The 27,463-nt window shown below is 47.2% G+C and overlaps 1 protein-coding gene across 2 annotated transcripts; it reads left to right on the top strand.

Moving 5' to 3' along the window:
* Positions 1 to 1,443: 1,443 nt before the first annotated feature.
* SLC5A9 (solute carrier family 5 member 9) lies at positions 1,444 to 27,116 on the top strand. Of its 2 annotated transcripts, none has more exons than XM_031050763.2 (15): positions 1,444 to 1,561; positions 3,416 to 3,613; positions 4,957 to 5,028; positions 7,521 to 7,625; positions 9,432 to 9,596; positions 12,192 to 12,297; positions 12,855 to 12,935; positions 13,695 to 13,900; positions 14,663 to 14,798; positions 15,668 to 15,775; positions 15,953 to 16,103; positions 17,320 to 17,488; positions 18,047 to 18,262; positions 24,262 to 24,409; positions 26,345 to 27,116. In XM_031050763.2, the coding sequence occupies exons 2-15, from the start codon at positions 3,485 to 3,487 to the stop codon at positions 26,548 to 26,550; spliced, it is 1,998 nt and encodes a 665-aa protein (XP_030906623.2). In that variant the 5' UTR covers positions 1,444 to 1,561; positions 3,416 to 3,484; the 3' UTR covers positions 26,551 to 27,116. The 2 variants fall into 2 exon arrangements, with proteins under 2 accessions (XP_030906623.2, XP_030906624.2); XM_031050764.2 differs by lacking the exon at positions 26,345 to 27,116 and adding an exon at positions 23,215 to 23,314 and having other exon boundaries at positions 24,262 to 24,394.
* The last annotated feature ends 347 nt before the right edge of the window (positions 27,117 to 27,463 follow it).

The following is a 27,463-nucleotide window of genomic DNA, read 5'->3' as shown; positions in this document are numbered from 1 at the left end:
TTGGCTCTCTCTGTGCCTCATTGCATTGTTATCTGTATAGAAGCCAATTTCTCAATCCATTTAGAAACGCACTAATTGTCATTGCAGCTATTTGCTGACACCTGTGAAGCAGCTCCCTAATGAAGAGGAAGTCCATTTATTCGTTAACATTTGCGGATATAATTGCCTGTCACTTAACTGAGCATCCTTTGCCCCACAAACACTTGCTCTCCAGCACACTGTAGGGATGGGGTTTTGAGCTGCACACTTTGAAATGCCACTTATAATCTCCATTCACTGAAGGGCTCATTCTCAGCCGCTGTGACACAAGGGAGGGAGCACACTCCACAAGAGAACACCAGACGTGCTGTCACTCCTGATGCAAGGAGAGGGGAGTGTGTTAATGGTGCTGCAGGAGGCCTTGAGCATCTCTAAGGTACTGCTGGAACTGTGATGTTTAACAGGATGCTGCGCATCAAGATGGTGCGGGGAGAGGTGGCTGCAGGGCTTGGTGCCGATGGAACCATCTCTGGCCAAGGAGATGACACATGAGGTAGCCCCAGTCCCACTGTGTGAGCTGCAGAGGCTGTCTCTGATCTCTCTGCTAGCCTTGTTCTCAGGCCACCATGAAGGCAAAAGAAAGGCCACATGAAGCCAGGTGTGCACTAAGGAGTGGTGGAGGAAAGCGTTTTTTGGGAGGTATATGAGGGATGGGGAGAGGATGGAGATCTGAATTCCACAGCTTAGCCCTCTGTGCCCATTGCCTCCAGGAGCCAACACCTCCACCAGCGCCTATGCATGCCCTACAACCTCTTTGTGCCCTCTGCTCCCCAGCTCACTCCTCCCCACCATGCCCAGCACTTCTGCCACCACCACTGCTACCACCAGCACAGATAACATAAGCCAACCCATCCCTTAGCTTTGTGGAAGCAACACTCTGCTTTGCCTACATGACCAAGAGGCTTTGAGGTGCTCTGCTGCTGGGGAAGATGGGTTTGCTATAGCAGTTAACAAGAGCATTCAAGGTGCCTTGCCAGGCCCCCTGCAAATGAGCAGGAACAAAGGAGTTGTTTGCCCTTGAATCAATAGACATCTGCCCATGGGCACCTATTGGGGTTATATTGCTGCAATATCTTTCACTCCAATGCCTGCCTGCTTGTTTGTCAGCTGTGTTGAATGTGTATTGTTTCCTGAGCACATGAATTCCCCCATCGGTTCCCAGGGCAAGGAGTGCCACCTCTCCCAGGGCTGGAATAGCTGCCAATATTGACTTCAAAGTGCATGGAGTGGGAGATAAGCACTGCCCTGCTGTTGGGACACACCATGCACCTCGCACTGTGCACCCCACTTCTCATCCAGAGCTCCTGCTGGGAGCCAGCATGAGTGTCACACAACACTGGCATGCGTCATCCCTGCGGCTGTGGGCAGGGACAGCAGCCACATCCCATGGGGAATGTGGGAGGAGCGCCCCTCTGCAGCCAGCCCCAAGGAGTGGAGCAACCCCAGCCACAACAGGATTGAAGGCACGAGGGCCACAGGACTGCTGAGCAGTGAAGAGGGGACTGATGCACATGCACTTGAGGTATGGTCCGTGTTCGAAGTGCAGCCACTGCCATCCTACCCTAGCTCACCAGCAATGGGGTTGGCCATTATGGCTTGGGATGATCCAGTTGGTGTGATATCACCCAACAGCACCCTGCCAATCTCATGTTGTGATAGCTCACAGTTGCTGGGAATGGCTTATGAGATGTATTTACTTTCCAGGGGTGCAAGCTTTCAAGTGTTTGCAGATAGTAATTACATGGGGAAGGGTGGACAAGTGCTTTGGGTCGGGCTCCCCGCAGGGGGCAGGATTCCTCATTTGGAAAGACTGGATATACCGGCTCTGTTTGCTTCCTGGTCAGGAATTCAGTGCATTTCAGGATTAGGTGACTGTCTTTTTGGTTTCGGGTGCTTCGGTGTGAAGAGGGAAAAGAGTGTGGGTGAGTGTAAATCAGCAGGGAGAGCTGTCTGCTTGCACCTGGGGATTTAGGCTTCCAGAGTGTTAATTCTGCTAACCGAATTCTAATGTGTTGGAGCATTTCAGTCTTGAAAAGCCTCTTGTGGATAATGAGGCTGTGGGAAGATGCTGCTCTCAGAGAGCCTTAGACTGGAGAGCAGGGATGGACAGGGGCCTTGCTTTAGCACTGCAGTTAATGAGCAGGTAGCCAGCTCTTGCAAGAAAACACTGGGAGAGAGGAGGATAAAGCCAAATGAGAGGTTCTGTTGCCTTCCTTGTAACAAACAAAGCTCACCTAAGTCTAAACCGTTCCAACTGATGTTATGGGGTGGGTGACCATGAATGGTGGAGGGTGGAGGAGATAAGAGATGGCTCTGCTTGGAGGACCTGCAGAAGACTTGGGTCCTACAGCCAGCTCTGTAATGGCTGTGCAAACCCTTGGCCATCCTCTCAAAGGCATCCCAACACAAGAACAGAGAGGTGGTGTGATTCAGAGTGCTGAGAGTGTCAAGGAGAGCGGGGCTGGTGCTGGAGGGTCCCCACATTGCCTCCAAACTGGGCTGGTGGCCTCAGCTGAGGTGTCCCATTGTGCAAGACATGCTGCACCACTGAGAAATGACTCTGCACAACTGCACCAAGCAGTTGGTGGGATGGGGAGGAGGAGCTGTGGTTTGCAGCTGGCTGCTGTGATAGGAGATGGCCCCCTCCTACCAGCCCAAACCTGCTGCTCCTGCTGCCACTGCTGCTTTCAACCCATGTAGGTGACCTGGCACTGGCTCCACTTGTCCCAAAAGCAGCTTAACCCCTTGCTGCTGGCCATGTGGATGCTGCAGAGCCTGCCCAGAAAACTCATCAGTCTCCTCATGCACTTCCCTCTGTTGCTATCTGCAAAGTGAATGTGCAGTGTAACACATGCTCCTGTCTGCTGGCCATCCATGGGGCTTGTGGGTCTTGCTGCAGCATGGAGTATCCCAGCACATGCTGGACCAAGTGATGAAAAGGGCACGGTGCCCTTGCATGTGGCTGGTCCTGCACCAGGGGTTGAGTGCAGGTGCTGCATCCATCCTGCACAGATTGGTATCCTTACCACCTGCACCAGGAAGAAAGACCAGCTCCCTCTATGGCAGCTCCTATAGGAGGAACTTTCTTCTATAGGATGCTTTGGAGAAAGTAGTGTAAAAGAGGGGTGGGGGAAAGGCAGTGTGAAACTTCTCCATTTGCCATCCCAATGGCTGTCACCAATGGATAAGCAGGCAGGAGAGGGGACCATTGGTGAAGGACACAGGAACACCTGGAAGGGATGCTCACACCACAGTGCTATGGGGAAAGGTCCTCACTGATGAACCACGGAGCCAAAGCTCCTGCTGGGAAAACATTAGCCACTATCTTGCTTGGGTCCTGCTCCCACTCACACCTTCTGCTGTTAATTATTACAAGGTAAGCAATGAAGACGAACGTGCACCAAAGTCCAGTGTGAGAAGGATAATCAGCAGTTCACTTGCAGCCATGAGCCAGCAGACCCCGACCACCACAGAGCTGCCCGTGCTGCTGGGGGACACAACAGCAGCCTTGGGGGTGGCAGACGTCATCGTCGTGGTTTGCTACTTCGCCTTTGTCCTCACCGTTGGGATATGGGTGAGTCCCCAAAGTGACTGGGTTTAGGTCTGCCTGAAGTGCAGAGCTTCTGACCCTCCCTGAACCCCTCCTGGGTACAAAGGTGTTTGCCTGAAGAAGGCATCCTCTGTGCATGCTGTTATCCTATTGAAGTCTGGGGGTGACAGTGACCTCCTTGTGCACCTCCACGTGGGAATAACCAAGGGATCATTGCCTGGAGTTCTGGAGATATCTACCTCCTGTGTTGCAAGGTAGTCTCACACCAGCAGTGGGCAGGGTTGGGGTGGAGAAGACTGAAATGGGACTTTAAACAGCTTTGGGAAGATTGCTGCTAGTTATTCATGTTGCTTTGCAAAAGCCTCTTTCATAGAGACTTGTATTGTTCTGGTTGGCTCAGGTGTTTTATCTTTCCCAGTTGGTTCATTCAAGGGAAGTCATTAAATAGGTACAAGCAGCTTCTTTCCAAAGCTGGGCTATTATAAACCTGAACAAAGAGGGGTAAAAATAATGGGTGAAGCCTGGCACTCTTTACAGGTACACAGTAAAGTGTTTGGAGCTGATGTTGAGACCAGACATTCAGGCTTCTCCTGGCCTGGTGGCAGTGCTGCTCACCACTCTGGCTGCTGCCATGTGCAGCAAACCATGGTGTTGTGGTGACTAACTGCAAGTTCCTGCTTGCTGCAAACAGCAAGCACAGGCAGCATCAGCCACATCAGAGGGACTGGCTGGCCTATGGACATCCTATCACTCTCGGAACCCCTGCAGTTCTCATGCAGTTCCCAGATGGAGCTGTGTGATGTGGCCATATGAGTGTGGGGCTGCTGGAAACCCTGAATCCACAGCAGTGGGAGGAAGCAAGGCAGCAGGAGCTGCAGCATGGCATTGCTAGTCGCCCTGGAGTGCCTTTGCATGTCATGCCCAATTGCAGTACTTTACAGCATCCCATGGGGTACAAGGTTGTCCTCTGATTCTCACCCCTGTGTCCTGAAGGTATTTGCCAGGGGTGCTGGACAGCACAGAGGGAAACGCTTCCTCTTAATGCACACCATCATCAGAAGGTGGGCAGCATCTCTTGGAGCTGCAAACGCTGATCTTCATATGGCTGAGAGCAGACAAAGGCCTAGGTCTCTCAGAATTAGATGTCTTTCACAGGGGCCCTGCTTCAGCTTGTGTCAGAGCCATGCACTACCTGTGCTGCTGGGAGTAGGGTGAGCCAGTTGACTGCAGTGACACCCAAGGGAATAGGGCTAGGGTGGTGCAAGAGGTTGCTGATGGGATGTTTCAGGGATACTGGGATGAGCATTGGATCTGACCTGAGGGTGGGTGAACGGAGGAAAATGCTTTTCTTTCTCCTGTGCTTGCAGTCATCGATACGAGCAAGCCGGAGCACTGTTGGAGGCTATTTCCTAGCTGGACGATCCATGACTTGGTGGCCTGTGAGTAAAATGCATCGCTCTGTTTTACATGGTTTGAGAGCAATTTTGGATGTAAGCAGGGCAGGTCTGATAAGGGGCCCCAGTCCATGCATATTTTGACTGTAGTGTTTAGACAAAGAGGATCCACCAGGAATCACCCCATGCAGCTTTGCTAATGGGCTATAGCATGGAGCTGCTGGGACAAAAGGATAGTTCAGAATCCTCAGGATTTTTCAACCTCATTTCTCTGCTAAAAGCAGCAGTAAAAATGTTCACACTGATGGAAGTGAGGGAACACTGACTGCCTAGCTGGGTTTGAAACTCTTTGGCCCCAACTAAGCAAAGATGCTGTTGTCCCCAAGCCAAGAGAGCAGTAGGTAATCTAGGAATGTGCTATCCATTAAACATCATTTAGAGACTGAAGAAAACATAATCGCAAAGCCCAGGACTTTCTGAGCCCTTGCTATTTAGAGTGAAGTTGGGATTATTGGATAACAATGTAAAGGATATAAACTTCAAACCACCAAAGTATAAATCTTCACTATGAAGAACAAGCAAATCTATTGGAGATGCCTTTTCTTAGGTGTGAATTGTACATATAAAGATAGTTTAAAGTTTGAAAGGAATAAAAACACCACAGGAATAGAGATACCTCTCAGCCAATGCCAGACTCCAGCACCATATATCTCTCCAGTGAGTCATGGGTAACAGAACGCACTTCTAAACCAAAACACTGTATTTTTGTCTTTTTTTAACTTTGGATGTACATTGCCCATAAATTCATTAGGTTAAATTGTCAACCTCTTCCATCAGAAACACATACACCTCTCTAAAATCTGTTATCTCTTAAATGTTCTTTACACTTCTGTCTCAGCCAAGTGACTCAGGGAAAAACTTTAGCTTGATGCTTTTCTCTAATTTGGAGGAGGGAAATTAAAAGAAACTAAAATGGAACATTTTCCCCACAATATTGCTCTTTGTTTTTTAAAACAAAACAAAAAAAAACAACCCCCAAAACATTCCCACTGCTTTTGGCTCCATCCAAAGGTGATCACAGGGTCTGTTTGGTACAGCTCTTTGGTACAGCTCTTGGCTCTCCTGCCTTACCGTACTTGGTTCAGAGCCACCTCTAGTGCTGTTCACTTCCCAGTTCTGTTCATCAGAGCTGATTCTGCCTCTGCAGCACTCCTGCAGGCTCAGCTCCTTGTGGTCTTCCCCCTGAGTACATCACTGGCTTACATGTGTTTCGTTAGTGGGGTGACAGATTTCTGCTGTGTGTTCGACACCCTCCACTAAGCCCTGATGTTGCATTGCTGCTCCTGTGCAATGTAGCTTCTGTATTTCTGTGTCTGATAGAGACATCAGGAAAACTGCTCACCTTTCCTGAGAGCACCACTTCAGCTGCAAATTCACGTTGTGGCAGCCAGCTCTCTAATCAAGGGTTTTCTCAGACAAGAAGGCAAAGCCATTGGCAGGAATCAGTGTTGATGCCCTATAAATGTTTTACCTTTCTCAAAGGTGAGAAGCAGATCAAATTGCATCATTCCTTGTTTCTCATGAAGCAGTACTAAGGAGAGAAAAGCTCCTTGTTGTTAATGTGTCTAAAAGCAATCCAGAGACAAAAAGGCTAGACTTGTCCTTTGGGTGACTTTTCATTTGACCCTGCCAGAGATTTGATCTTGGCACACAGAAAGGTGAGGCTTTGTGCCAAATCAACGTGCTAATTAAGTCAGATAGCCTTTGCCCTGTTTAAAGTGCCTTGGTGCTTGCATTGTTCCAATTAGGGTGTCAATGAGCCATGCTAGGGACACCCTACCATGCCCATAGCCTACAGTTAACGTTAGGCATTAGCATTTTCCAGCTTACTGCAGAGCTGAGCATCTTTAAACCTATGTGTAGACAGTAAACACAAAAGGCCTTCCTTTAGAATCACAGAATAGTTAGGGTTGGAAAGGACCTTAAGATCATCCAGTTCCAACCCCCCTGCCATGGGCAGGGACACCTCACATCTCTAACATCATCCCTGCTATGGTTCAGGAGTGTCCTCCCTTAGGAGGAGCTCCAAGAGAGTGCTCCTATCACCATGGCTGTGTGAACCACCACATGCATGCTCACTGCAAGACTTAGAGAGGTACAGCAAGGGTCAGCAAGGTTAGAGAAGGTGCGTTGCTGGCTCAGTAACAAGGCAATGGAGAAATCCTTCATGTTTCATGGACACTGAGGTGTTTGTGGCTGTCACCAGACTTTCCTTACCCCACCGTATGCTCCATAACAAGCATGTATCTCAGGAGAACCACTGACAAAGTGAACCGCGATTCTGAGATTAAGCTTTGCATGTGGAATGGAGCAGGTACACTCTCTGTAAGATAGAGAAACATAGCTTTCTTTAAAGGGAGAAGGAAAACCCAATTCTCCATAGCACCCAGCTACAAGGAGATGAGGCACCTGGGAAAATGATACAGAAGTTCCTCAAGGTGACTTTCTGGATTTTGTGCCTGTGCCATGTGTTTCAGATTGGAGCATCCCTGATGTCAAGCAATGTGGGCAGTGGATTATTCATCGGCCTGGCAGGCACTGGAGCAGCTGGGGGCCTTGCTGTTGGGGGCTTCGAGTGGAATGTAAGAGTTATTTACGTTGTCAACTAAGGTGTCACCGTTTGTAGAGGGATTGGGGGTTTGTCTCCAAAATCAGATGCTAACAGTATCAGCAAGTTCTCATGCCTCAGGAGAGAAGGTTCCAGACATTCAGACAGCCTTAAAAACATGAGATCTTTATTTGACTTTAAGGGGAATCCACTAAAACTGTTAGCTCTTTGAACTTCACAGGAACACATGCCCATATGTTTAAGCTTCAGTCTGCACTCATGAAGATAAATAAAAGAGGATGAATGCTGAAAAGATGCCTGGATCATCACAGGATTCTGGGTATAGGGGATGTGCAGAACAGCAGATTGTGCTCCTACATTCAGTGTAAAGCCATGAGAATCAGCAACACCGCATTCCCCTGTCTCTGGGGTGAACATCTGGGTGTGAAGGCAGGTCTCATTCTGGCCTGTTGAAGTGGCCTAGCATACTGCCACTGTCACCGCAGAGAGCATGAAAACCAGGTCCTTTGTGTGTGATGCTAATGGAATTTCTCAGCTGCAGTGATGAGGAGTGAGATTAGTGCCAGCCTCACAATAAACATCACTCACCTAACTCTAAATCTCTTGTCTATATCAGCAGAGACTGTTAATAGGGCCAGATACTTGCCAAGCACAGGCAGAACCCACAAAAACCTCTTTCCTGGGATATCTATTCACTGCATTGGGTTTTTTACTTAACCATGAAGATCACCTATAAGTCCTTTGAGAAGAAGCAAACAGAGCCTATGTTAAACCTGGTGCATGTAGGACACACACACCAATATCGCTGTGCTTGAAGTAAATCTATTTAAGTCATTTTAGAAGCCCATAGGAACAAGTTTGTATTTCAGAGCAAATCTAACTTCATGAGTTCATTTCTTCCAGATTGGAAAGGCACCTTAGGTATGCCATTATTCTCTCCTTTTGTCATGGGACATTACTTAGCTGCAGGGATCATATGAGCACCTTTTACCTAAGCCAGTTTCTGCCACTGCAGGATCCATGGTCCTATTCCTTGATCACTCACAATCTCTGCTCACAGAGATCAGTTTCATTTCTGATAACTTAAATAATGGATCAGAGTAAAATCTGGACAAATGTAAAGTGCTTGAATGAAAGGGAATGGCCTGAGACAGACAGGAGATAAGGTTTGATAATCCAACAAGCTTTTATTTATGTTCAAGAACTCCTGTTTGGCATTTTGCTGGGTTTCAGGGAAGAAATACATGATGGGAGATGCCTTTACACCTTCCAAAAGACCCTTCACCTGTGGCAAAGCACCTGAGCTGCCCCTTTATCTATCAGTGGCAGAGGCACATCTGCGTCAGCTTGCAAGGAGAACATCTCAGCAGAGTCTGTTGCTTATTTTTATGCCTCGCAGGGACAGTCTGCTGCCTCAGCCTCATCACTTGCTAATCAAGCAACAAACAGATGCTCCCATCCTTCTCTGAGTCACTTAACTCTTCACAGCCACAGCATCAGTGGTTTCAAAGGCCACCAAATGCGAGAGTAACAGAATACACCATCCTCACCAAAGAGACCAGCAGATGGAACAGGATGTGACACACTGAGACACACACAGTTTAGGAGGACAACTTCAAAAACTTATAACTATATTGTAATAACGCCTCCATTTGTCCTCTCATCTCCTGAGCAGGGAGAAAAAGACAAACTGCTTCCCAAATACATTGGATGGCACTGTACCTTTCTGTTTTCTTACAATGCCCAGTGAAATAACAAAGGAGAGGGATGTTCCCATGTGTTGAATCGCGTGCCTTTAGTTTCTCTGTCTCCTTAACAGGCTACCTGGACACTTCTGGCTCTCGGCTGGATCTTTGTGCCTGTTTACATCGCAGCAGGAGTGGTCACCATGCCTGAGTACCTGCAGAAGAGGTTTGGAGGGCAGAGGATACAAATCTACATGTCCGTGTTGTCCCTGCTCCTCTATATGTTCACCAAGATATCGGTATGTACCCAACTGAAGAGCACCCTTGTGTCTAGGGCAGGGGTAGGTCATGCTGGTACCCTGCAGGGCTTCTCAGAGATAACTCCGATGTCCTTGAAAAGACCAGCTCAGCTATCAGAAACAGTAGCAGTGTGTTAGCATGAGGCTTTGCTTAAGTAAATACCTGCCTCTGTATTGATCATGGAGACCTATCCTAAGAGAGAACCCTTGTTAAACAGCAGTGCACAATGAGAACTTTACAGGGCCATGGCAGCTACTTATTAAACAGTGCAAGTACCACAAGCTGTCTGCCTGCTTTTCCTCTTCTATCAGATCAAAGCTTAGGCAATAGAAACAGGGGAACTGCAGCATTATTCTATCTGAAGTTATCCTAAGTTATCATAAATCTGTAGCTATTCTTGAGGCTGAGTGCAATCAGCAAACTTGCTGAGGGTGCATCAATCCCACTGTCCATGTTGCCAACAAAGATGCTGGACAAGATTGGTCCCAGCACTGACCCTGAAGGGACACCACTCATGACCCATCTGCAATTGGACACTGACATCCATATGTCTCTTTCTGTCACTTTTGTTGCATAAAGAGGGTATGGTGAAAGGGAGGTAGGTTGTAGCTTAAGAAAAACCTCATCATCTTCCCTGCATTGCTTGTAGCATTGCACCCTGCTGGTAGCCAAAAAGCAGTGCAAGCTGCTGGGTATTTATCTTCATTTAAATGCCATTAGTAAACAGGCAGAACTTACACATAAGAGATTTGTTAAGAACTACCTGTGCCCTTGCAGGAAGAGGGCTGTATTTCAGACTCCGTTACAGGGACTGAAATTGTCAGTCCTTTGTCTCCAGCTGATTGTCCCATGGCCAGTGCAAGTCAGTTTTCCCTAGATCCTACTGACGTATTTAGATGTCAAATTGCCTTGGAAGACACTGACTGGAGATGAGGCACACATGAGCAGCTCTGTTCAGGGTTCTTCTCACAGGGTTATTATATCTCAGGTCCTGGGAGGTGAATTAAGAGGATTTCCAGGATGGGAGGATGGAATAAATCTCCTCTTCTAGTGGCCATCTCTTGGTTATGTCACCTCTGCCTCCAGGAGCTTTGCTCTGTCGGATTGAAGTATGGCCCAGGATGAAGTCTTGCAAAGAGGCACTTGAAGCTGCTTTACCTATGAGGAGTAAGCTCTCTCCAGCATCACGATGTGCACAGCTACACCCAATTTACATGGTGAAAGCAGACCAGTCTTTCAAAATGACCTTCTCAGAGCAGTCTTTGCCAGTGCCTCACAGAGCAGCACCCTGGCCGCAGTCGCTGCTGTCTCATCTCGGTGCTTTCTCCTCTGTGCAGCTAATTCATGCATGGCTGATGGATGTGGCTGGTGCAGTTTATGGGCATAGCAGGTGCTTTCTGTTAGGCAGTGCTTTTGTTTGTAGAGAGCTCATTTAGCGGCTGGCTGGACAGCAGGCAGTGGCTACAAGAAGGATCTTCCTCCCTGTGTTTTTGCCTAAGCATAGGTTAGCAACTAGGGCACTGCAGAGGAAACCAGAGATCTCATTAAACAGTGTTGATCCTGCATGGCTACAGAGGTGTTTGTGTGTCCTACTGGGAAGTCAAATCACAGAAGATACAGTGGTTCCTGTGGTGTACTGACAGTGTTTGTCCTGTCACAGGGTCAGGAGCTGCACTGGGTGCTTGCTTTTAAGGTGTTTATTTCAGGGACAGCAAATAGAAATCTTGCCCCATCCCTTCTGTCTCCCTTGGCAAATGTATTTACCTGTAGCTCACTCCGCACCAGATTTTCAGGTGTCCTTCAAATCTGTTTCCCAACACAAATATCTCCCATATCCCTTCAGTGATGCTATCTGTATAACTCCAGGTTTCGCTCAGTTTCTGGTTTCACTATCTCTGCCAGTAGGTTCAGAAAAAGCAAAACTGATGAGGGTTTGTGTATTTCTAGTAAGATCCTCGGCAGGTATAACCTGTTCTTCTGGAGTCATTCTGGTGTGCTGAACTGTATGGATAGGAACGTGAGGTGTTGACCCGTCCAGATAAATAAATTATGGCACAAGGCATCAGTGATTCTTTAGGGCGCTTCAAGCACGAGTCCCTCCTGGCCACTCGGTCACAAAGATGTAGTCTTGGGAAGAACCTGGTCTCTGCTATTTGCCCCCATTTCCCTCCTGTGTCTGCCCGTGGATTCCTGGACTCCTGCTCCCCATGGATTTCTTCACAGCCAGCAAAAGGAGTGTCAGTTTCCACCAGTACCTCTCTGTGCCAGTGAGGGTTGCATGCCATAAAGGCTGCTTGTCATAGAGTCTTTATTTTGATGTGGTTTTAGACCCTTGGCATAGGACCTTGATCTTTTTACCCCCCTGCTCCCTCAGCTTCCAGATGCTGAGAACTGGAGGGATGATTTTCCTTACTCTGAGAACAAGAAGGCTCCCAGCCAACAGCCCCATCCTTTCTCTACTTCTTCACCTTCATGGTGTCCTCCTTGGTCACTGCTTTCAGCCGCAGAGGGCTGCAGGCTGCTTTATTACATATCCCTTGCACAAAGCTCTACTAACGCCCGACTGCCCTTGGGCTTGTTTTGTTCTATTCCAGACAGACATTTTTTCCGGAGCACTGTTCATCCAAATGTCCTTGGGCTGGAACCTCTACTTGTCCACTGTGGCCCTGCTAGCAGTGACTGCTGTCTACACCATAGCTGGTAAATAGCTGATTCTAAATGAAACACTATAAACTGGAACATAGGATGGAAGTTTCTCCTCCCTATTTGGGTCCTGGTCTGAGGGAGAGATTCCCCTGGTTGCTGGTAGTACCTGCCTTGTCACTCCCAGCTATTGGAGATCTCTGACTATTCCCCTCTCTCTTCCTCACCCAAGGGAAACTGGTATGAGGGAGCATCACTGTTTCCTAGGGGATTTTCTATCACTACAGAAGGCTCCCAACTCCCCTTGTGCAGATAACCACTGCCCATATTTGTTGTTATCTTCTCTTTTTGCAACATTAGCAACTTCAGATATTAAGATGCTTGAACTGCCTCCAAGTCCTCTCATGAGCATGGAAAAGCCCTTCAGGCCATTCCTCATGGGAGGGCTTATGACACCTATAGGCTCCTGAGGACCAGCTCAATGCCAGCTTCTCTCATTGGGTCTGTCCTGAAACCACAGTGCTGGGGCCAAGGAAATCCTTTTCCCAGGTGAGGCACCTGTTGCATTGTGCATGGTGATGCATTCTGCCTGTTATCTTTGGTTCTGCTGACAGGTGGTTTAACAGCAGTGATATACACAGATGTGCTGCAGACCCTCATCATGGTTCTGGGAGCTTTCGTCCTCATGTTCATAGGTAAGGGGAACCTACAGTGGCATCATACACTAGTTTAATGGTCCCAGGGTCATCAGACCTTAGCAGGGTACCTCACCCTTTCATGTGCAGTGCCAAGGTACTTCACCTTTTCATGTATGCTGCAGAAATGAGTTTTAACAACTCTTATTTACCAGGTCATCAGACTTGCTTCATCCTTTTTGCTAACTGTGGAGGAGAGGTTCTGGTTAACTTCATCTTGACTGGCTTTACTAAGAGTGGTAAAGAGCTTGCAACACTTCACTCCCAGAGCCAAATTCAACTCCCATTGTGCCCATGTAAATCTGGAGTAATTCTGCTGTTTACTTTGGGAGTTACTGTGGAATCTTCTGGGTGTAACTGGGCATTATGAGACATCACCAGGGAACTGACCATCATCAGTCTCTGCTTTGAGCCTTCTTGGCAAACAGAGATACAGATACGTCTTTTTTCATGTCATATCTTCCTGCTTTAGCTCTTGGAGGGATATGAGCAAAGACTAGAAGCTGAGGACATTGTGGGGGTTAGGATCATGGAGTTTTCCTGCACTGATGCTCTTCCAGGATGCACTGTTAAAAGCACAAGGACTCTGGGCACAATCCAGCTGAGTCCTGTAGAAATCTCAACTGCCAAAAGTGAGGGTGGAATGAAAAGCGAGGAGATAAGAGGAAGATGGGAGAAAATAAAAGTAATTATGAGTCTCAGATAAGGAAACAACTGCAGGATGAGCCAGGCCTTAAATCACTGCCTTTTTCTTTTCAGGATTTGAAAAGGTTGGCTGGTATGAAGGACTGCAGGAGAAATACAGCACAGCGACACCAAAGGTCATAGTCCCAAACACAACCTGTCACCTCCCACGTGAGGATGCCTTTCACTTGTTCAGGGATCCACTGACAGGAGACATTCCTTGGCCTGGCCTTATATTTGGGCTTTCTGTGCTGGCTCTTTGGACCTGGTGCACTGACCAGGTAAAGAATGTCTTTCCCTCTGCAGGCAAACTGCCACACGTTCATTCCCAGTCCAATCCTCAGTGTGTGGATCTGTGAGCTGAAACATGACTGTGTCTCACTGTGAGGAGTTACTGCCTTCCTACTTGTCTAGACCAGAATATCCTGTGCAATTCTTAGTGCAGAAAGAAAAGGTGGTTTTCTTCCCTCTTTATCCCACTGTGGGCTGGTGCATCCTGGGAGTCTTCATGCAGTTAGTGTGACAAGGGTATGAAAATGTGGATCTGGAGCTGGCTCTGCAGTGACCTTGTGTAGACCTCCAGACAAGCCATTCGTGTTCCTGGAGCTCTCATGTTTCTTATTCATTTCCAAGCTACAAACAAGGAAGACTTCTATTTCTTGTGACACGATGCTTTTGTGCAGTGAAAACCTACCCTGGAACTCTAAGCACAGCACCTACAGCCTGCTCCATTCCTTGTCTCTTGCTGCTGTGCAGCTGCGGTCTCCAGTCCTCAGGGTGGCTTCATTTCAGTCAAGGCTGAAATAATTTCAATAAAGGAAATTTCCATGCTGCCCTCTCCTACAGCCTGTGCACCAAGCTCCGAGCAGTGGCAGCAGGCTGCAGTCAACTGAGGTGGGAAAGTTGCCATTGGCACACAAAACACCCTGGGATTCTGATGGATGAAAGTCATCCATGAGAGCAAGAGACAGAGACAGAATGGATCCTGCTCTCTCTTTAGTGCTTTTGGTTTACTCTTTGCTCCTTCTCTGCACTGATTGCAGGTGATAGTCCAGAGGTCTCTCTCTGCCAAGAACCTCTCCCATGCAAAAGGTGGATCTGTGCTGGGAGGATATCTGAAAATCCTCCCTATGTTTTTCATTGTCATGCCAGGAATGATCAGCAGAGCTCTTTACCCAGGTAAGCCTTCTGCAGGGCTTTATACCTGCCATGATTACTAACACCACACAGGTTCACCAGCACTTTTGCACCCCAGAAACTGCTGTCTTGCAGGCACACTTGTATAGATTTCTGTAGGACAATGGTGTTCCTGTGCCCTTCCTCTCCACCTCCAGTGCTTCCACAGTGTGGAAGTCACTGGAAGTATCCATGTGGGGCATTTTTTGCCATTAAAGGCATATAGCTCCCTGCTGTGGACATTGTGTGCATTTGTCTATCTGGAGGAAGTCACTGAGATGGAATAGAGAGTGTCGTGAGGCTGTGCTTCAGGTCCTATAGACTACTTTCATTAGGTGTTTGGTGAGGGTCTTAGCAGCCTCCCACACAGATTCATTCAATTCCTGGGGGACTATGGAAAACAGCCCTGTTTTCCTGTTGTCTCCTCCTGTTTTCTCCCAGGGAGGTCTCATTGCTGGATTCTCCAGAGCATGCCACTTCCCGGGAAGAATACCTCTGTTTGTTAAGAGGATTGCTCCTGGAGGGAAATGCCTCTCTCCCAGTCTCCTCAAACAGGAATAAGCCTGCAACATCCTCGGTAACAGGTTCATGGAAACAATCCAGTTCCTACAAACAACAAATCACCAAGGACTACAATTATGCAACATCCAGGAGAGTTATATCTGTACCCTGAACAGGTTGCAGGATGTCATCTCAAAGTTTCACCTTTATTTGATGATATAAGGCATTCTCCAGCTCCACTCATTCTCACTGTATTCTAGCTGAATTTGTACAAAACCACACAAGACATCAAGATCTGTTCCCTTGGATTAAACTGCCTATGGCTCCACAGGGTTTGCACTGACCTCTTGTTCCTTTCCTGTCTTCTACAGATGAAGTGGGCTGTGTGGACCCAGACATCTGTAAAAGGGTCTGTGGAGCTGCTGTGGGCTGTTCCAACATCGCCTACCCCAAACTCGTGATAGAACTCATGCCTGATGGTGAGAAACCTTTACACAGGTGGAGGTGGGGTTGAGCCATGTGCTGCTGGGGGGGATCAGACTGCCCTTATCCATCCTAAGAATGAGGATGCTGTCACCAGACATGAGGATGAAAAGGCAGCACTGAGAGGCTGAAGGTCTAATCCTGATTTTCCCTTCCCTTTTTTGCTCCCCCAGGGCTCCGGGGTTTGATGATTGCTGTGATGATGGCAGCCTTGATGAGCTCCCTCACCTCCATTTTCAACAGCAGCAGTACTCTCTTCGTTATAGACATCTGGCAGCGGATCCGCAGGAAGGCTTCAGAGCAGGAGCTGATGATTGTGGGCAGGTCCTTACGTTTCTCTATGTCTCATTGCTCTCATCATCTGTTTCGAGGGCAGCATTTACATTCTCCAGTCTGGGCTCACTGAGGAAAATCTGGTGCCTAAAATACAGAGTGGGAACACAGCCTGGGAAAGAGCATTGTGTTTTCCAGCTTCATCTCGGACAGACCTGGTCAAAGAGAAACATTGAGCATACCACTGAGCTATGCAGATCATTGCTTCTCTCTTGTCTAAACATAAATACTGAGTTCAATTTAAGTTTTAGAGAAGCCAAAGGAGCTCTGGAGTCGCTGCCACCAGAGGTCTTTAAGAACATGTTATTCTTGCATCAGACAGGAGTGATGCATTGCAATTACTCCTTTCTTTTTCAGGGAAAAGTGCAGAGCTGGGCCTCCCAGCTCTCTGTCGCTGTGGTAAGTTATAGTGCCCTTTGCGAGCAAGCTTTGGTACTGCATTATATCAGGAGCATATAAAGTTCTCCTCCTGACAGCAGAATTTAAGCTGTTTTCGGAACATTTGTGGTGCTTTTGCTCTCCAGTCATGAGCATTAAGTACTAAACTTCGCTGTGGGGCGGCTGAGGGCTGCAGGCAATCTCATACTCCACCACCATAGAGTAGTGAGAGGGGAAGAACCTCCTTCTTGTTCAGCAATACGGAGAAACCTCTGTAACATACAGGGCAAAGATGAAGGAGGTTTATGTTATGCACCTGTGACCACAGAAGCAATTCTAATAAGCAGTAAATGAGTTGGAATTTGACAAAGGCACTAGACTAAACATCCTCTCTGCTTGGAAAGGTAGCGGAGAGACTGCTTCCATGCTTCCACAAGCTTTCAGCTCCCTCTCTCTATTACATCAAAGAGCTAGTCCTTCAAAGAACATGTCACTCTCTAGGACATGCCAGGCTGAAAGGCTTGCACTGATCCAGCCCACTGTGGGAGCCACCATGCCCTGTGGATCTCTCATGCATGTTGACTGGCAAGCCCTAGCTCAGCTCACTCCGAAATCTGTGAAGTTCACTTAGGGAATTGTTTGAATTAACTTTCTAGAAGGGAATAATCTCTCTTCTTCCCTGTGCACACAGGGAAAGGTTCTTCTTGGGAGTCTTATGTGGATTTTTCTTAGGAAATTCTGAGAACAATTGGAAATTTTCCTGAAAAACTTATTTTCAGGTGTGCTCCAACACCTGCAGAGCTAATATGGTTTTATCCTCATCTTCCAGAGTCATTATCCTCATCCTTATAGTCATCAGTATTCTGTGGATCCCAATCATTCAGTCGGCCAACAGTGGCCAGCTCTTTGACTACATTCAGTCCATAACCAGCTATCTGTCCCCACCGATCACAGCTCTCTTCATCCTGGCAATCTTCTGCAAGAGGATTAATGAGCCTGTAAGTAAAGTATCAACAACCAATTAATGTACATATTGAGTTTGATTTGATAAAAGAAATACTCTCCTTTCAGTGTCTGAGACTCCAAACTCAAAGTCAGTCCAGCTAACGTGTAACGATTAGACCTTCCTTGGCATGCATAGGTGGACCTTAGCCCGGCCTCTAGTGTATGTGTTTGTTTGCTGCAAGTGGTATTTCTTGGCAGGCTTATTTGAAAGCACAGAAGGCAAAGTTGCAAAGTTGTTCTGCACTTTAGGGGTGATGTGTCATTCTAGCTGGGGCTGTGTTGTTAGGAGGAGACTCTTGCATTGTCTTTGCTCTATCTGTTCCATGTTCAAGGGCAGAAAGAGAAAATGAGGGCTTTTTTAACTGAAGATATCCTCCTGTGATGCATGTCAGTGTGGGTTTCCATCAGGCATAAAAGGTCTTGGGAAAGGGAAGAGAAAGGAAAGGGAAGGGAGAGGAAAGGAAGGGAAAGGGAAGGAAAGGGAAAGGGGAAGATAATTTCAACCAAAGGTAGCATGCAGTCACCTTTTCTTTACACTTGCCTTTTCTCAGGGTGCTTTCTGGGGCCTCATGTTCGGGCTAGCTGTTGGTCTTGTTCGGATGATCATGGAGTTTATTTATAGCACACCGTCTTGTGGTGAGGAGGACAGAAGGCCAGCTGTGCTAAAGGACATGCACTACCTCTACTTTGCTTTCATCCTCTGTGTCCTCACTGCGATTGTCATTGTCCTTATCAGTCTCTGCACCCCACCGATCCCCGAGGAAAAGGTGAGTGATGTGCAGTGGCACCTTTCCTCAGAGCCCCCGTTTGGTTTCCAAAAGATGTCTGAAATCTGTCCTTTTCTTTTCCTCCCATGGTTAAGAAATGGTGTGTAATGCATATGCTGTGAAGAAACCCTTGCTCCTCAGCTTTCTGTTCCCCAGGTTGCATAGTGTTAATGCTTCCTGAGGCACTGAGTGCTCCAAATTGAGTGTGAGTTCCCATGCTGTGCCTAGAGCTGGGCAGACACCACAGCCCATCATAGCTGGAAGAGAAAGGAAAGGAGAAGGGGAAGGAGATGAAATTGCATTACAGAGCACTGCTGAGGAGGAATTAAATATATCTAATTGTAGCATCTACCCAGTTTCAGCAGAGCCAGCATCAGTCTTGCAGGCAAACAAGATTAATATCTTTTGCAACATGGGCATTTAGGAAAATAACATTTTGTCCCAATATGATCTCAATTACATTTAATAACTTTGAGTCAGGCACAACTTTCTTTTACTTAACACATTAAAGTGGTGCAGAGTTGGGAGGCTTTATATAATAAGACCTTAGAGCAGCTATTCCCAGCCCCAAGTTTTAAAGCAGCTGTCAATATAACAAATCCTGCCATCTACCTCCAAACAAAGGTTACTGGAAAGGTTTAAAAGACCTATTTTTTTCCTGTCTAACTGCATGAGGAAACACAGGCGATGCCATCAGAGCATTTTCTATCTGTTGCTTCCTCATAACTTGTAAAGCATTAACCAGTTCCATCAATGTTTGATTGAATGTTACCCGGCTCCTAAAGATTACATGAAAGCAGGTGCCCAGATAGAGAAGAAGGAGGGAGAGGGAGATTGTCTTTGTGTCTGCTTTGAGATAAAGTCTCAGCTTTTATTAGCTATCAGAGGATCCACATGGGAGAGAGAAATACTGACAAGGAGGCACCATTAGTTCTGCTGCTTACGTTGTTCACTGCTGCTCAGGGGTGGCCAGATGGTTGCCAGCAATTAATTACTGTGGTTTAATGAGTTTCCACTCATCATCTGACCTGTGATAACTAAACATGTGCAGTGCTCCCTGCCCATAGCAATAGCAAGATAAGATGCATTAACACAGCACTGGCAAATAGTGAACATCACACCAGCAGCTTAAGAAATGAAGAAGCTGGCCACAGCACCTCCAGACTTAGTCTGACCTTGGAGGTAGAGCATTTAAAGCACATTTTAGAAGGGAGAGGTCCAGATGAAGCTGTACTGTAATAGCATCAGGGAAAGACAGGTTATGAGCATAAGAGATTCCTTAGTGGAGATTTTCTGTAGCAGTAGGTGAGTTTATAGGTGCTGGGCTTATGGAACCTTATTTGACATAGTCTTTATAGAGCCAGTGCTCAGAAGAGGTGGATTTGGACTGGAAGTGGTCCAGGAGGGAAAGCCAATGGAATGGTCAGGGAGGATAGGATTTTGTCTAAAACTGTGTGCAGCTATCCCAGAGAAGCAAAGGATGAGTTGGTGGAGGTGGTCACTGCCCCACCAGGTACATGTAGAGATCCAGGGAGGGAGGAGAGCTTCCTAAAGGGGCAGAGCTTGCCATGAACAAACATAGGCTGGGCATTTTGGGGGAAGTTTTCTAGGTTCAGGATAACCTTTCAGTAGGCAATGGACCCCACGTACTGCTGAGCTCAGTGCTTGACCTCTGTATTAATGGTTCTGTTGAAGAAATCTAATGAGAATTAATGATAGTGCCTGTGGCAGTGAGAGGCTGGACACAGAGACCCAGATAAATCAATCATCTGATGATAGTGATGACCATCCGTGTCCCATGTGCCCCCCTGCCTTCAAGACCTTCTTACCACAAAGACAATGATATGGGCTGACAGGTAATTTGTGCCACACAGTGGTAGCTAATTCCCTCTTCCCCTAGCTCAGTAGCTTGGGAGAGTCTGCTCCTCTTTGGTTTTACTCTGATTTCCATTCAGGTTCTACTATTTATCCTAATTTCAACAGGAAAGTTCTGACCTTGTTCCTCAGAGAACAACCAAAGTGAAGGTGTGGGTCTCAAGCTGCAGTAGGTGCTGACATTACTGGGTTATTGCCTGTGTGGCATGAATCAGTGGGCAGCATTAAAACCAGCATTACTCATTTTTCCCTCAAACTCACCCCAACTTTAGCCTTAAACATGGGTGCAGATGTAGGTTTGGACCATGGTTTCTCATGGTGTCCTGCAAACAGGGCTTGTCTCCTCATCCCAAGCTAGTCTGTGGCTGTGCTGAGATGGCTCAAGGACAGGAAGGTTTTGGGAAATCAGGATGGATGTGGCAGGCCCTAACACTGGGTAGAAACCAGCACTTGATCTTTGTGTTTGGCTGTTCTAGCTGCTGGGGCTTGGCCTGCAAGCAGGCAAACCTGTATTGAAGAGCCACTATCATGGGTGATAAGAGGGGCAAGCTGGTATTGGGTGTCCTGGTTGAGGATACCTGAAGCTCTGGTGCTTCCCAGTCCCATGTACTGGTCAATTCACTTTATGATCCCTGGACATTTCCCCCCTAAAGATTGCATGGAACTAGTTCTGCCAGTGCAGTGCTTTGAGGTGTAATGATGAAAGACATCACATAAAAGCTAGGAATTACACCATTTATTTTGTCAAGGAAAAGGAAAAGAAAAACAAACCACCAAAGTAAAAGCCAAGGAAATAGAGTGATAGATCTTCCTGCAGCAGATGTAAATCAGCATAGCTCCATTGTCTTCAAAAACCAGGAGCAGCTGTTGAGCACAGTTATGCCACTTTACACCAGCTGAGGATCCACACTGGACAACTTTAAATATTGAATCTCAATGCTTTTGAGATAGTAAATGTGCAAAAGGAGAACAGAGATTTGTATCTGATGTTAGTGGTACAGCTAATGTGTCTGGCTTTAAATGAATTACAATCCAAGAACTGCAAGCTGTAGCATTTTCTCCTGCTGTTTTGGACACTCTCCCATCCCTGTGGTGATTGATGCCGTGCTGGAAAACAAGTATGCAAGGAATTTGTTTGGTATGCTCCCGAGTTCATATGTCTTCATTGTAGGTAGTCCATATTGTGTCACACCGTCCTTGAAAGCCTTGCAAAAGAGCTTACAATTAAATTTGAGACTGTGAAGCTGAAACACAACTGTCAGGTGCCAGATGGCATTTTGGAACAGAAGGATTTATTCTAGTTTACAAACAACAAAAGGAAAACTTTGCTGAGCTCTTGCAAACTCCCTTGTGCAAGGAGAATAGGAGGTGAGGAAAGGGAGAGGAGCAGCCTACAAAACACGAGCGCTACACAAGTTAGGTGACATCCCTAGGGGTCAGGGCTCATGCAGACAGGCTGATGGATTGGCAGTTCCACATGATGTACTTTGGGGTCGGAGATGTTTTCCCTGTGTCTTGAGGTCTGGTGTCAGTGACTCCTTTAGGTGTACAGCCCAGCAGTGCTTTGGCTGGCCTGAACCCACCCCGTGCACTCTGAGATGCTGCAGCTGAAGGTCTCACATCATATTTAGTGCTATAATAGCAAAGCACGCTCAGCTCCTATGGGAACCAGGCACTAAGAGAGGGGCAGACTAAGGTGGGGGGGGACACAGGGCTCCCCGAGCAGTGCCCATGCATGGTTCTGCAGTGGGGAGCAGAGCTACGGGGCTCTAGAGGACCAGACAAGCAGCTACCCCCTGTTCCCCTGCTCTTGGTCATGGCAGGCACAGGCAGCATTTCCAAGGACAAAGTCAATTACGCTAACACAGCTCCCCTGTCAGCAGTTCTTATTTATGTATTTGCTTGCTTTCTCCAGGCATGCAGAACAAGTGCCATCATCTGCTTCCCCCATCCCTATCCCTCTGTGGGTCTGTGCCAGGGAACTATACCCATCTCTGTAGTGGCCTCTATGGCCACACAGTGCTGCCGTTCTGCCTCAGCAGGCATCCTTCTGGCAATGGCAAAGAGGAGAAAGGGGGGACTTACTGAGGGAATTCAGCCACCCAAAACCCACACAGGGGAGCATGAAGTTTGAGTGCTGCTGTGCTGCATCACCACGGAGCCCTCTAAGGTGATGGTTTGCTTTATCTGGCCATGGTCAAAGTACCAGCATCTGGCTGGGTCAGTGGGCTAATGTGTATGAGGTTACCTGTATGCCTATGCTGCTTTCAATTGGAAATTGCTCCTGTCTGGCAGGGTCTGAGTCACAAGTAAACATCAGCCCCTGCAGATTTAGCAGCAATATAAAGAGTCAGTCCTTCAGAGACACATAGGAAGAAGAGGGACAAGAAAGGAAAGTTCTGGAAATCCTCTAGTAGCCTGAAACTTTGCTGTGTTCCAGTGACATTTCCTAAGTGATTAAAATGAAAAAAAAAAATCCCTGCAAAAGATGAGGATCATCAAATCAAAGCAATTTAGCACATCGTGACAAGAAAGATTAGCCCTGCCCAATGCTCATCTTGGTTGAAAATGATTTAAATAAAGCTATAAATCTTCTGGAAATTATGCAACATTTTGTGTCAGCTGGAAACTCCTGCCTAGATCTGTGTGTATAAAAGTCAGGAATTAAACTCATGCATCAGGGACATCACTTTACTTTGTAAGTGACCCATTTGAGATGTTCATTTCCATACGGGCAGAACAGGGAGGCAGCTGCTCACCAGACTTCACCTGGCCTCTTGTCACCACTGTGGCTTTGCTGCTGTGGTCCCATCCTGTGGCTCCTCTGATGGGCTGGAGCTGGGGGACAGTCCACGGCCCTGGGTAGCAGCATTCCAATGGGACTGATGAGCATCATCCTTGGCCAGAGCACACAGGGGTTAGGATGTGTTGGTGTGCCATAATCAGTCAGAGCAGCAGCAGGACTGGCTTAGATTCACACTGGAGCCCCTGGGATGATTAACTCCATCCCACAGCTGCAAAAGGACCACTGTGAGGTTTGCAAGATTAACACCTCCTGTGCACTCTCTGCTTCCCAGGGAGGAGAAGAGTTTCAGACCTGCTTTTGTAAAGCAGATTGCAGCCACAGCAGCCTGCTCATCATCTTCCATCATCTTCATTGACAGACTGCAGATAGAGGTAATGGTATTGTCTTGGCCCAATAGAGGAAAAAGAGAGGAAAGGCTTTTGAACAGCCAAGTCTTACTGTGTATGCCCAGAGATGACTTTTTAATACTTTTAACTATCTCTCTTGGTCTAATGTATGGTGTAATCCTGCATGTGAATTGTGACTTGATATTCACCATATTATGGCTCTGTCTGTCCCCATAGTTGCACTTCTTGAACACGTACATGCAGTCATAGAACAGACACAATACTGCTGCTTTTCCCACTAGAGCCCTGACATAAGCTCATTTGGAAGACCCCTTGTCCCAGCTGTGGGGTTTAATGCTCCCATTGGATTTTCTTTTCCTATAAAATGACAATTGAGACAGAAGATCCTTCAGTCCCAGAGAAGGAGCTGCTCAAACACCAGTGTTCCCATGGCCATATAACTGCGTCGTGCTCCTATAGCCATATACCTACATGCTAACACCTGACTGCTCTTTCTCTGCTGAGGGTACCATGGCTGTCTGTGATTGACTGTAACCAGAAAGGGTTATTTTGCCTGCTGCTTTTTTCCTAATTGCTTTCATTACCCTTCCCTGTTGGAGAGCTGCCATTCTGGATGCAAATCATCTTTATTTCATGTCAATCAAGTGACCCTAGCAAAGAGGAAACCCTAAAAGGTTACTCCTGGTGAAGACAGGGATGGAACAGGTTAAGTATAAAAATACAAGGAAAGAAACTATTAACTCATGTTTTTTCCTCAGCTTTTCAGCTCCAACTGGATGGCTCCAGTCTTCTTTCCCAGAGTGTGGGGACCTGTGCACAAGGGAAGTGAGATAAAGCGGGTGAACAACTGTGACCCCGGAACAGGTCTCTCAGCACCATCTTGGATCTGCACCCCCAGAAAGGGAGACAAGAGGCATGCCAGGTTGGATATGATAGGCAATAATGTGTTTGTTCTCTGTCCCACTTTGCAGCTCGCTTCCCTGACGTGGTGGACAAGGCACAGAAAAGCACCTGCCATTGACCTGAAGGATGACAAGAGTGGAGCAGCACAGATCAACACAGCCAATGGAGAGAGTGACTTGGTCGAAAGCACAGATCCTGGCGATAAGCAGGAGGCAGGTAGGAACACTCAGAACAAACACAATCATGCGCCCGTGAGTGCACAGCCAAGATCTCATGCAAGTCCCTCTAAAGCTCATAACAGGCCATCTGTTACATTCACTGGAATTGGGGCATGGGTTTATGGTATATCAGTTATAAGGATGTGACAAATGTAAGTATTGTGGTTCTTGGTCCTCCCAGTGTCTCTCCTAGCATTCATCTAAATGTTACAATCCTCTGAATGGCTCAGAAGAGATGCCATTCCTAGAAAAAAAAGAAAACGATTCAGGAAAGTGATTTTTCCTTCCTCCTCCCTAGAACAAGTTATTCACCTATGCAAACTACCCCATTCCAGTTATGCCCACATTACAGTGTTAGCATTTAAGACCTTCACACTTAATGGTGCGCTGGACTTCTTAAATGGGAGTCAGTGGCCACTTACTTATGAACACCCCTTGGGAGGGTAGAGGTCTGTGCTGCTGGGACACTGCTCCTTGCTCTATTGCCACTGGGACTTTGTGCCATGATACTGCATCTATCTGTCTGTCCCACCAATATGCTCATGAGGAGATCCACAGCACTACTGCAGGCATAACCAAAGCTACCACTAGCACTACAAAAGTTGTGGCAGGCTCTGTAATTTCAGCTTTCAGCACATTAAAGTGGCACTTCTTCATGTCCTTATCATTGATAGGAGACAATCCCCTTGTGTATGTGCTAGAGATGCCTCCTCCTTACCCCTGTGTGGGCTCCATGGGCCAAGCTCACCCCGTGTTGCTGTAATGTACTGTATCAAAATAGCATCATGGCCCAAAGGGGTGATGAGACACTAGGAGCAGATGTGCACTTCGTGGATGTCCTAGGATAAATCCACAAGCCTTAGCTTCCTCTTTTACATTAAGCCAATAATATATTTTATCTTCCCTTAGGATATAAGCCATGGTTACAACTCAGACCCAAATTGCTTAAATAGCTGTGTGTCCTACCAAGGGTACTTAGTAAGAAGGCAAAGAGTCAAATGAACTCAAAGAGGTGTCACGAGACAGAACAGTAGCAGGAGATGCTACATAGGCAAGTTCTTTTCAGAGTGGACAGAGGTTTATTCTGCAAACCCATTCAAAAGTGCAGCTTTTTGGTTTTGAGCTTAACCTTCCAAGGTTACAGAGCAGAGATCTCAGAAGAAAGGTATATACATAAGATGTTTTTGCTGCTTCCTTTTGCTGGTCAACCCAAACCACACTGGTACCAATCACAGCCACTCTAAAGAGAAACGAACAACTAAAGAAATCTCTTTTTTGACCCAGTAGAGTGCGTTTGGGTTTAAGATTAATGCAGCCATTCAGTGTTATTTATTATTGCTTATCAATTCCTAGCTCACTTAACTAGCTCGGATTCTTATAAACAAGTGTCTTGGTACTTTGGTAATTAGTACTGATGGGGAAGGAAATGTGAAACACAGCAGCTGACAGTTTAATGAGGTTTCTTTTCCCAGGTAACACCTTTTACAAGGCCTTCTGACATTCTGCATCTCACAAAAAGTTTATATTTGGAAAGAACAGGCAGTGAAATACACACGGCACAGGGCTGACAAAGCTGTCACGTGTAATGAATAAGCCACGATGTCTCTAAATGGACCATCATGCTGTCAGGAGCTCGTGAAAGTGGATGGAAGCTGGGTCAGGGAGGAGGGGGAAGAGGTCTGTTAATTAACTAATGAACGATTGGTGTTGCAATCAACAGAGTGTAATCAGGCTGTGCTGTACATGGTTGAACCAGAAAGCTCTCTTTACCCTTCCCTTCCCCATCTCCTGTCATCATCTGGCACCTCCCATGCAAGGTGCATCTTGAACCCTACTCCACATTGGTCGATGCACCTCCAAACTAGTGAAAGGAGGGAGGGAAGAGTCCCGGGCAGATGATAACACCCAGTTTTTGGTCCATCTCTCACAACAGGCAAGCCTCCCTGCTGGAAAATGCTGTACTTGTGGTTCTGTGGTCTGCCTACCGGCCCCAAGCCCACCCTGTCCCGGGAGGAGAAAGCTGCCCTGGAGCAGAAACTCACCAGCATCGAGGAAAAGCATCCGTGGAAGACTGTTTGTGATGTGAATGCTGTTCTCCTGCTGACCATTAATGTCTTTCTATGGGCATATTTCGGCTGAGGTAGGGTCAGGAAGTGCATGGCTTTGGTTTCTCTCAGGGGACCTCATGTTTTTGTCTAAACTAGAACCATGCAGTGACAGAGACCTTTGTGATGGTTCCCAGATGTGCCAGAACACCTTGGTGCAGCCCTTCCTTGGAGGCACTGCTTGCTGGAAATGACTGCAGGGCTCAGTTTCTCTGTAACATTAGATGTGACCAAGACTCAACACATCCAGGATGCAGGGGGTCTGTGAGGCAACATGTGGTGAAATCAGGAGGCTTGGGGTCAATTTTAAAGGTCTAAGCCAAACAAGGAGCAAAGGCTTTGGAAAGCCCAGCTGTGGCATGGCTGAGTCCTCACTCCCTTTGTGCACCAGTTCAGGGCTGATTTTGCACTGCTGTATTTAGGGGACAGACTTTTGTTTTACACTGGTGTGGGGAGGCTTCCCACCCTCCCTGAGCCCTGTCATCCTGCCCACTTTGCCATGTGATTGGTCTTACAACAGCCTGAGCTTGTTTGCTCATCAGGCTGCTCCTGCCCCTTGACAGCATCGCCAGCAATAAAGGTGCCTTAGTAACAAAGCCAGTTCTGACTTTGGGTTATTGTGGTTATATATACTGCACTGATGCACAAAGGTCTCCCTGGGACCACAGTGACCTGGCTGTGGTAAGGAAAGGAAATATCCAGCAAGGCTGGATCTTACTTCCAAGAGCAAGTCCAGGCTTCTCTGATCCATCTTGTTACTATCACATAATGTGGCATGGCCATAACTTTTTAAACCACCTCCAGAAGAATGGAGAGCAGTACCCACTGTTAATGTCTCTGTCTGGTGTTAGGATGCTCATCTGGAGAAGGCTAAAAATGCCCATAGGGATGTAACCCTCCACTCCAGTATCCAAAGGGCATGCTCAAGCCATCCTGCATGGGCTGTG

Source organism: Melopsittacus undulatus, chromosome 6 (genome assembly GCF_012275295.1).
Source record: "Melopsittacus undulatus isolate bMelUnd1 chromosome 6, bMelUnd1.mat.Z, whole genome shotgun sequence".
Taxonomy (NCBI): Eukaryota; Metazoa; Chordata; class Aves; order Psittaciformes; family Psittaculidae; genus Melopsittacus; species Melopsittacus undulatus.
Note: the sequence above shows the minus strand (reverse complement) of the source record. Positions and strands in the feature narration are given on the sequence as shown.